The sequence below is a fragment of the Pezoporus occidentalis genome, unplaced genomic scaffold (assembly GCF_034315485.1).
Source record: "Pezoporus occidentalis ecotype Australia unplaced genomic scaffold, CSIRO_AGI_Poc_V1 ctg27, whole genome shotgun sequence".
Taxonomy (NCBI): domain Eukaryota; kingdom Metazoa; phylum Chordata; class Aves; order Psittaciformes; family Psittacidae; genus Pezoporus; species Pezoporus occidentalis.
The window spans coordinates 140,616-151,683 of NW_026914611.1; the positions used below are offsets into that span (position 1 = coordinate 140,616).

Sequence of the window (11,068 nt, forward strand, 5' to 3'; positions counted from 1 at the left end):
CACCGAGCGCGAAGTGCTGCCGCCGGACGCCGCTGCACCAGGGGGGGCAGGTCCCCAGGTTCAGCCGCACCTGGGGTCATCGTCCGGCACCAGCTTGCCCAGCGTTTACCACCCTGATGGGAAAGGAGCTCGGCGCCTCTGGGCACTCGCCCTCAGGCAAGGAGGAAGCTCAAAGGACCCAGGACTGTAACCAAGCTCGGCCCCACACCGCTTCCCCCCTCACGGGTTTGTCGAAAAACAAACAAACAAATAAATAATAATAAAAAAAAAAACTTTCGTCACCAAAAAATGTGTTTTGGGCAGTTACCTTGTGTCAAATTTCAATGAAATGAACACCTCCATCCTCTGTGACAAGCCAGGCTGGCAGGCTTACAGGAACGAGGAAGCACCCGAGTATGTAGCAATTCCCAAACAGCACATACTAAACGTGAAAATCAAACCAAGCTTTTATTCAAAGCTTCTATTTAAATGACAGCACATCCACTCACCTGCTGTTAAGTCATGCCAAACTACAACTTAAATCTTTCAAAGCACTGAACAATTCAAGATTCCTTGCATGTAATCACTCCTTAACAAAACAAAAAGCGGTTTTCCACATTTGGTTTTTTTTTTATCTGATATTTTACCCAAAACTTGTCACAACACAAAACTGCTTCTGAATTTTCCTTACAGCCAAGTACAATTCAGTGCACTTGTCAGATCTTAAGAAATACTCTGCGAGTTGCCCAAAGCATTACAGCTGACTGGGAAAAAATAGTAATACTAAAGAAAAAATATTAAAAATCAATGCTACGAAGTTAAGACTCCAGTCTGCAACTGGCTGGTAATTACAGAGTCTTGTGCCCCGTGAAATTCTACATGAGATCAATTCTGAATTATGACTCAGAAGTGCAACAGATTTAGGTTCAGGTCTCATTTTGGGATCAGACTATTTGCATGCAGCCAACTAAGCATTCAAAAGCACGTAATTTGAGAGGCTCCAAACCTACACACGCAAACTACCAGTTTAATACATAGGCTGAGAAGCCTAGAATGACTACAATGTTTCACACCTTTAAGCCTGAAAGACTTTAAACAGAAACAAATGAGCCTGACATCTGGAATTGACACCTAGGAACTGAAAGCAAAAGTTAAACCGTATCAGTGGTGCAAAATTATTTACATTCAATGATTTAATTTCATTTTTAATTTTCAATTACTCTTTACTTAAGTGCATCAATACACGACTTAAAACCAAAACAAACTGGGTTAATGAGGTTTTCAACCACAACAGGTTATTAGAGAACGTGATCCAACAGTTGCAGTTTCTGGTGTAAAATCTCACGTTTCTGGAACAGCTGTATGCATCTGGTTAGTCTATATCAAATGATTGGTAAAATTGTTTCTTCCTCTTGTATAAGCAAGAGGGAAAGTGACTTCTCTTCTCATCTGAATTTCCTGACCTTCAACAAGAGGAAGGAATTAAAGCAAGCAGGTCAGTAAATACAACTTATTTTTTTATAACCCTTTATAGGGATATACAAAAATAGCCCCTTAAGCAGGAGCTTAAAGAAACAAGAATAGAACCAGAAAAACCACACAAAACCACAAAACAAAACGTCTGATCTGAAAACAGATTTTAAATGACTGTCACTAAAAAAAGTTTTGTTAGCATATTAGGAATCTCTGGTTGCCTTCAAAGCAAAATACAGAAAATGATCACCATGAGACAATCCTCTTCGAAAGCATACAACATTCAGGAAGTGACAAGATACCCTACTGAACATTTCTTATCAGCATCTGAGTACTAGGCAGCATTCTGCAACTTCATTTATTTGGGAAATATATGCAATCACACTGTTATCACACTTGTAACTATCTTCGGAAGTCTATTTCCTAGTTGTATAGTGAATAGTTTTCTGCAGTGTTTAATTGACAGCTGTGCTACAGTTAGTGAACACAAAACTGGCATGTTATCCTGAAGTAAAGCAATAAGGTGGCTTTATGCAAGGAAAGTACAGAGGCTATTTGCTAATAATCACATAAAAGCAATACTTTAGAACTTAGTGTTTGCTAATAGGACTCCTAAAATAGTTTACTACAAATCCATACCACCATGTAAATACCCCCTTTAGCAAATTCAAGTGCCAAATCACTACAGGGTCCAAAAATAGCTGAAAAAAAAAAAAATGTTGCCAATTCTTTACCTTTGTGTAGACTTTGCAAGCCTAATCATTTTCAGATAAACCCAACAATGTGCAAAAGTTCCTAACATCACGTTAGGATTAACAAGTGCTACCAAGAGATTCTGCTGAAATCAAATCAGAAAAGGTAAAACAGCAAAGTCAAGCCTCACACCTTGAGCAGTCACAGTGACGATCCTTAATGATCTTACAGTTTCCTGCATGAAGCAGTTTCTTCCCTTCTGAAAGCTGAGATAACCAAGCTTTTTGCCTTCGGCCTCAGTAATACTAGGTAAAGATGTACTCACACCAAAAAAATACGGTTTCATGGCTGCTTAACACCTTCAGACCTACCACTTAATATAAACTTGCTTAAATAGTCAGATAAATACTTTTCTTCTTTGTCAGGCTTCTTTGGCCACGTGTACCATTCTGCTAATCGCAAACACTTTGTTTAGAAAGTGCTTCCTGTGAAAACTGCTTCAAATAAATGAGTTAACCTTGCAAAATCTAGCTTCCCACAACACATACATTTGTCAACCCTGCATTATGCATTCCTGTATTTACAAAATACTTAGAAACTTTACAACTATCTTTTACCTTAAAAAAAGTGCAATTCTCTCACCCCATGTAATGGGGCAACAACATTCTTCATAAATTCTACAGAATAGCAGCCTATGAAAGCAAATAAGGTGCTTAGCTTATTTATACTCAGGATCTAACTGGTTAAATACCACCAGTAAGTACATTTTGTATAGGCAGACTGTTCCGATCTACTGTCACAGCGGTGCCACAGCTAGGTTTGCAAGCTCAATCAGAGCCAGTGCGCCATGCATGCGTTCACGCTGTTCCTGGAGGCGGCGGCAAGCAGCTGAATGAGCGCTGTTTTTCTCTTCTTCATCATCCTCTTCATCAGACTGAAGATATTCCATGGGGTCCTGCTGCTCCTGATCTGTTTTCTGTATTGTTTTACTTTTCAAAGCAGGAGCCCGCTGTTCTCTGGTCTCCCAGTATCTACAGAATTAAAGTTGGTAAACATTTTTAAAATACATGCAACTGACTTGCACGAACAGTCAAAGCTGGCAAAAACCTCCCACATGAGTACTAGTTTGCATCTGACTAAGCGCTGCATGTGGCTTTATCTTTCAGTCCTTATAGTTCAGCTGTCAGAAACCTCCTTTATTTACTATTTTAATTGTGAAGTGCCCAAGTGAACATATGTGACTGATTTCTTCTCTACATGGTGTTCCCAGCAGACATTTCTCCCTAGGCACAGAAAATTGTTACCCCTCATACAAATGAAAATTCAGCAAGACCCTAGCACTAAAAATAAGGTATTAGCAGGTGTCGATCAAACAAAGAAAAGTATTTTAAAAGAGAAAAAAAAGAAAAACAAATCAAAACACCCCCCCCGACATAAAACCCTGTCGCAACAACAAAAAAAACAAAAAAAAAACAAAAAAACCAACCAACCAACCCAAAACCAACCAAACCAACCAACCAACCACAAAAAAAAAAGATCCAAGTAAGTCTTATGAGGAACTTTGCCTAAACTTGTAGTTTGCTTCTTTAAGGAAATGCAAGGCCAGACTGATTTGTACTGCAGGAAAGACTGATTTGTACTGCAGGAACAGCTGCTTTTAGTTTGTTGGGTTTTTTTTACCCCAAGAATAAAATACTTTCCCAGACCACCCTTGTAAGTACTTAGAGAAAGATGACACAGTGAGGGAGGGAACTTACTTTGCTAGCCACTCAGCTACAGCTTTATTGTCAGCAGTCTCCTTCTTACTCAGCCTGTCTGTAAGCTCTTCCCTCTTCAGTCGGGCATACGGATGCTTGGGGCAGTGACGGTTTGCATGTGTGAATCTGCTTAAACATCCTTAAAAACCCCCACAAAGTGATAATGAAGAACATGTTACGGAAAGCCGCCAAACAACAAGTAAGTGTATTATCTGTGGGATGAAGGTGCTGCTGAATCCAGCTTTCCTCACTCATAAACCCTAGGCTTGGTTGAAAACACTAGCTGTGAGGTCAAAACTTGACACAGCATTTTATACATTAGTATCGAGTGACAGAATTACTGATAACCTAATTACATAATAAGATATGCAATCCTTTGGCTATGTATCTGCATGATTATGCAGATTTTTGTGTGGATCCTTTCTTCCCCTAAAGCTCCTCCAAAATTAAAATCCAAAGCTTTTCTGGATCTTTGCCACATTTTGTGCAGTACTGGACTGACCCTAGCCTGAAAGTTGCTAATCTTTCCCAATGGCTCACCATTCTCTGAGCAGACGAAAGGTTTCTCCCCTGTGTGGAGACGCTGGTGGGTTTTGAGCTGTCCACTCTGAACAAAGGCTTTCCCACAGTCTGGGTAGTCACACAAATAAGGCCTTTCACCTTAAAAATAACAAAAGGACAGAGTTATGAAAGCTGAATATAAAAAGAGGACTCATAGTATGTAGTGGTGGTGCCTGATTTAAGACTTAGACAAGCGAGCTCCCATTTCACCCACACAGACACCTGTACCTACTTAGAAAGCCCTGGTATACCAAACAGCAGAGGCACACTTTTACTGCACAGAAATCTTTACTTTGAAGTACATGCTCAATGCCACTGGATAATACAGCTATTTCCGGGGGGGGGGGAGGGGGACAGGGGAAGAGGAAGAGGTACACATATATTTTGCTTGTCCTATTTTCTGATTAAAGCCTCTTGCACAGAGAAACTTATTCCAGACTTAAGCCAAGAAAGTTTTCTTAGGGCAGTCATGAAAGAAGAATTCTCCATGCAAACTGCAACAAGAAGAACAGATGTAGCAGGCATCTCCTCCCTCAAGAGGATCTGACTGTGAGCAACTATGCCAGGGCATGCTGTGCCATCACCTCTCAGGAAGGGTGACCAAACGAGTGTGATGCTGACTTACTAAGTCTGAGGAATAACACCAGGGTATGCTCTGCTCAGTTAAGTAGTTCAGACAACACCTAATGCAACAAAGTGAAATAAAACCATCTTTTGACCAAAAAGCACAGGGAAACTGCTGTTCAATATCAGTATCTAGCTTAGTTTTAGTGACTTGAGTCAGAAAGAGACCATGTGAGCTAAGGGTTTTCTGAAGTCTTGTTTTGGGTGTTGTTTGCTGGTTTTTGTTTGTTTCTCATTTTGGGGAGGAGTGATGATGGTTGTGTCTGTATTGTGGGCTGCATTAGTTCACACGTTATTGCAAACAGAGTACTGGTGGAAGATGATAAAATATATGAGATATATGAAAGTATATGAAGAGGATAAAAAATATATTTACTTGGATTAAAAAAAAAAAGCATCTCCGGTGCAGTTCAAGCTCAGCTGGGTATTGAGTAGGTTGATGCTACATTTTAACTGTGAGTTGCCTCCTGCAAACAGCTCATTCATTGAATTTGCACTAGCACCTCCACTGCAGAAAGTGAATTCTAGGGAGACACAACTATTTTTGAGCATTTGAACTCTTTCCTCAACATTTAAGCTACACTTCTAGGGTGTTACACTGTCCCACAATAGTTACCAGCCCCCTTTTAAGTTACTATCTCCTCTGACAGCTAAACTTCCATATCTCTGTGAAAAACACACCAGCAAGAAGGAAACAAGTCACAGAGAAGAGGCAGTGAGAATAAAAGGTGCTACATATAGAGGACTGCACTTAAGAAAAGCCCTTCCTCTTACAAAGTAAGTTTATGACAGCGGCACATGAAATATTTACACAATTTGCCTATGCTTTCCCATGACAAATACTGTTACAAAGACATCGATTGCACTAACTAAGCATAGAAAAAAAGTATGATTCATTTAACTGTTTCAATAAAATATTAACAGGTTGAGTTTGTTGGGGATTTTCTGTGGTTTTTTGGTGGTTTTTCTCTTTTTTTTTAACTCCTTTCCTGCTGCTTCCTACGCGGCTCACACCTCTCTACTCACCGGTGTGCGTTCGTTTGTGGGCCTGCAGAGATTTCTCTCGTGGGAAAACCCTGTTGCAGATATTGCAGCGTATTCTGCTGGAAGAGTGCTCTCCTTCGCTAATCAGGTCGCGGACGGTGTCTGCTCTCGGACGGCCTCGCCTTAGCCCATCCTGCATTAACACAGCGAGGAGCTGACATCCCGCACGATCCCACCGCTGCGGTGTAACCAGAAATACCCAACTTTCCCTGAAGTGACTTTTGCGTCGCCTCTGTGTGACCGAGGGGCGGTGACGGCGTTAGCGGTTTACCGGTAACCACACCACAGCGAGACAAGCGCTTTCCTGACGGGCTCTTTACGGAGGTACGACCGGCAAGTGCCAGGGGGGTCGTCAGGCACCACCAGCACTCTTATGTGCACTCACAAAATGGGGGGAAAGTAACAAAACAGAAAACAACTTCTGTGTGCGGGCGAGGGCTTTTTATTTCCTCTCTCTTCCCTAGTGCATAACGCCAGGGGAGTGTCAGGCACCCACTCCCCGGCTCCCAGCACCTCCCTCTTCCTTAACCCCCCCCCCCCCCCCCAGCGGCACCGGGACGCACGCGCCGCTGCCGGATATGACTTCACTTTAAATCTCCGGGAGGAGGCGGGGGAAGGGCGCGCAGTCACCCTTTAACTCCGCCGCCGCCGCCCGCTGCGCCCCGGGCCCACACTCACTCACCTTCAGGTGCCGGTGCCTGCCGCCTCCGTCGCCCGGGCTCCCGGCTCGCTCGGCGTCCCCGGTGACCGCCCTGCCCGCTCCCCCAAGGGGCGGTGGGAGTGCTGGGGGCGCGGCGGCGGCGCCAGGGCTGAGGGTCACGTTGTGGGCATTCTCTCCCCAGCGCCAGGGGTAGACCATAAAGTCGCTGAAGCCGGGGCTGTTGGGGACGGGCGGGGCGGGCGCCGGCTCCTCGCCGGCTGCCGGTGAGGATGGTTTGATCGGGGTCGTTTTGATAACGGAAACCAGGACGCGCTTCGGGGAGTCCTGGCAAAAAATCACCGGGGGACCAGGTGGCAGCCGCTCCGCCATCGCCGACCCCTCGCGGGCACTGGCGCCGGGAACGGGGTGAGGGAGCGGTGTCTCAGCCTCGCTGGCCGACTCCGCGTCCCGGGATGGGGAAGGAGGTGTGGAGCGGCACGGAGGTCCAGCGGCCACCGCTCGGGCCCACCTCAGCCGCTCATCGCCGGGGACGGCAGCTCCCGGCGGGTTTTCGGTGCCTTCCTCCCCTCCGCGGCCACCCCCGATCGGATCCGCAAACTCAGCGGCAGCCCCAGGCCATAGCAGTGGCCGGACTGAAGCAGCCACAGTCTCCTCGCACCTTTCCGAAACGGCGCCGACTCCGCTGGCAGTCCCGGTCCCGGCGATGCCCGAGGAAGAGCCGCCGCCACCCCTGCGCGCCCACACCCTAGGCTGAGCCCCAGGTTTTCCCGCGTTACGTTTCGCGCCTGAGCGTAACCAATCACCCACCCCGGCGCCAACGTCACGGACCGGCGGTTCCCGCCGACCAACCGCTAGGAGGGGAAGTCGGCGGCCACGCCCCCCGGGGCGGTGTTCGAGCGGGACGCAAGCTCTCTTCTGCCGCCTTATTGGGCGGGCTCCCGGCTCACCGGCGGAGTTCGAAACTGAGCCCCGCCCGCCCCGCCGCCGCCGCTGCTGCTGCCCGCCCCTGGGGAGGTGCTGACTGGCCCTCCATGGGGGCTGACGCGCCCTGGCAGGTTTCGCGCGCCCTGGCGGCGGCCGCGAAGTTTAAAGGGGCCGCCTCCCGAGGCAGCGCCCTGGCAGGGCCGGGTTTGCTTTTCTCCGCCCTTCCCCTGCAGCGGCTCTGTCCGCAGCTTTGGTAGCGCGGTTGCCGGCAGGGAGGGTTTCCCAAGTGAGGAGGTGGCAGCGGCGCTTGTACCGCTGGAGGGCGCTGTGGTGCGGCCGTTATGGCTTTTGCGAAGAGTTGGAGGGGAGCGCCCCTGCGCCCCGCAGCCGTTCTTTGCCGCAGGCCGGGCTGCCGGGGGCCGGCCTGTCCAGCTGGGCACGGCCAGTGAACCTGTGGGGCAACAGGCACCGTCCCTAAGGCTGAAAGAAGCGGGAAGTGGCTGTGCCAAGCGGCTGCCAGGGCTGGCCCGGGTCGGCAGGCCACCATGGGCCGCGGCTCGGGAATTTTAGGAGTCTCCTCAGGCATGAGATAGTAAAAGTTTGTGCCGGTTACCAATTCCAGTGTATTACTGTTTGAGGGGTGCTGGTGTGTGGGTTGTTTTGTTGGTGTTTTTGTTTGTTTGTTGTTTTGCTTGTTTGTTTCCCAGTCTAATGTAGTTGCTCAGGTACTTGCACTGCAATTACCAAAACGGTATCTTAACCACTTAGATTTCCAGCCTGCATCCTTAGAAACGGAGACCCAGGCCAGTTCTGCAACCCGCTAGCACAAACTGTGCATACAGGGCGGCTGCCGGTCCGTGGCCACGGGAGATGGGGGGCTGGGGTGGGGGTGGTGGTAGAGCCGGCGCTAAGTCATCTGTGTGGGTAAGAGGTGCCTGGCTCATGCGAGACAGGTGTGGTGGTAGCAAGGAATGGTTTGAGAATATGGTGGCATACACCGACTTGGCTTTGGCTGGTAGAAACACTAAAAAGAACACCCTTCATAAATTTCCAAAACTAGATGACTCACGCTTCGAGCAGTACATGTAGCTGCAGAGGAACTCCAGTTACGGCGGGAACTAATGCTACGATTCGGCATGTAAAATTGCATATACTGTGAGCAGTGCAATGCATTGCAAGTCCAAACCAGAATGGTTTGGATTGGAGGGGACCTCTAGTGTTTTAAACCCAGGTGGTAACTCGGCACCACTCAGCTGCTCACTCACTCCCACCCCTTCCACCTTCCTTGGGTGGGATGGGGAGAGAATAGAAGAACGTAAAACTCACGGGCTGAAATGAGAACTCAGTAATAATTTAATAATTAGAATAAAGTGAAATATATTTTAATAACTAAAGTGAAATATAGTGATAATAGAATATCAACAATACCAATACTGATAACAATACGAAACAACAAGAGAAGAAATTAAAGCTCAGAAAACAGCAGTGATGCACAATACAGCTGCTCACCACCTTCTGACCAATGCCCAGCCCAAGCAGCGATCAATTCCTTCTGGGTAATTTCCCCCAGTTTAGGTACTGGGCATTATGTGCTGTGATATGGAATACCCCTTTGGCTGGTTAGGGTTAGGTGTCCTATCTGTGCTTCCTTCTGGCTTCTTGTGTCCCTCCTGACTGGCAGAGCATGAGACTGAAAAGTCCTTGATCAGTGCTATTTTCAGCTATCTCTCAGAGAAGTTACATATATATATAGTTTATAGACTCATAGAATACTTAGGATTGGAAAGGACCTTAAGATCATTAAGTCCCAACCCCCCTGCTGTGGGCAGGGACACCTTGCATTAAACCATGTCACCCAAGGCTCTGTTCACTCTGGCCTTGAACACCCCAGGGATGGAGCATTCACAGCTTCCTTGGGCAACCCATTCCAGCGCCTCACCACCCTCACAGTAAAGAACTTCTTCCTTATATCTAACCTAAACTTCCCCTGTTTAAGTTTTAACCCTTTACCCCTTGTCCTACCACTATAGCCCCTAATGAAGAGTCCCTTATTATTTTTCTCTTTTGAAACATGGTGAAAACAAAGCCAGATTCCACAAAACACCATACCTCTAGTCTTGCTGCTGGAGTATTTCTGAATTCCTATCCAAAGATGACCTTCAAAACAGCTGTTGAAGCTGCAAGCACATTGTCTGTCAATAAAAACACCCTTTTGTATGCCGTTTTTCATATATAGTATAAATTCAGGAGGCTTTGATTTTGAAACCTTGAAAATAAGGTTTCAAAAATTTCTAAAAAGCTTTCTGGGTGAAGTGTTTGCTGAGGAACTCTAGTGTGGATGCTGTGATTGATACCAAAAGGCTGCACAAAGGCCTGCGAAAGATTTGGTTGTTTTGTTATGTGTTGTGGTAAGGTGGTGGTATTAATATATTTCCACTGAATAAAACAGGATAAAGCAATTTTCCAATTACTTCTTTTCACTGAAAATGCATGTAGTTTCATCTTGCTAAAAAATAAAGCAACTATTCAGAGGCAAGTACAGTTGATCTGGATAAACATTTCTTTTACAGTATTTTATTGTTGTGTCATATTCATAGAAGTACCTTCAGAAATTCTTAATTTGTTGTTAATTATGGCTAGCTATTTTTTACAATTTAAAAACTGTGCAGAATTAATAATATATTCTCTTTGAAGAGTTAGAATTTCCTTAGTCTATCTGAAGCATGTCAGAGCCTAAGAGCTCCGACTTGACCATCAGGATTTTGTAAAGGTGTTTGTGAGCAGAAAATAGCCCTAACTTAGTTGCTGTCATTATTTCCATTGATAGAATCATAGAACAGTTTGGACTGGAAAAGACCTTAAAGACCATCTAGTTCCAACCCCCCTGCCATCGTTGTGATTTCACAAATGAGGATGAGGCTGTAAGAGGGCACAGTATAATGAAATCATTTTTATTCTTTAGCAAGCAAGCCCTGCATACGTGGGTCTATGTGAAGGCTAGGGGAGATAGAGTGATTATGTTCGAGGCTCGGAATAACAGGTGGTGGATGTGCTGTGTATTTTGACCTGTCTGCACTCCAAGACAGAGGGAGGTGGTTGTTATGCTGCCAGTGCTATCTCTAATCCCGCTTTATGAAGCACAGCGCAGTCTGATTTACTTTCAAGGACTTGTGCTAAGGATAATATTAATTTCGAGGCAAGGTAGGATACACAGTGATCGTAATAGAGGAACTGCTAAATTTCCTATGAATGACGAGGATAAAAACACAGTCTAACCACAGAAATAACACAGCTTAACCACAGAAATGTCGTCTGCAGTTGGCATTCTTTAGGTGAATGTGTCTGAAAGGCT

The 11,068-nt window shown here is 45.9% G+C and overlaps 1 protein-coding gene across 1 annotated transcript; it reads right to left on the bottom strand.

Moving 5' to 3' along the window:
• Nucleotides 1-428: 428 nt before the first annotated feature.
• ZNF367 (zinc finger protein 367) lies at nucleotides 429-7,516 on the bottom strand. The gene is made up of 5 exons (XM_062624549.1): nucleotides 6,814-7,516; nucleotides 6,114-6,264; nucleotides 4,443-4,562; nucleotides 3,903-4,041; nucleotides 429-3,176 (listed from the first exon to the last, which is right to left on the bottom strand). The coding sequence occupies exons 1-5, from the start codon at nucleotides 7,159-7,161 to the stop codon at nucleotides 2,942-2,944; spliced, it is 993 nt and encodes a 330-aa protein (XP_062480533.1). The 5' UTR covers nucleotides 7,162-7,516; the 3' UTR covers nucleotides 429-2,941.
• Between the last annotated feature and the right edge of the window lie 3,552 nt (nucleotides 7,517-11,068).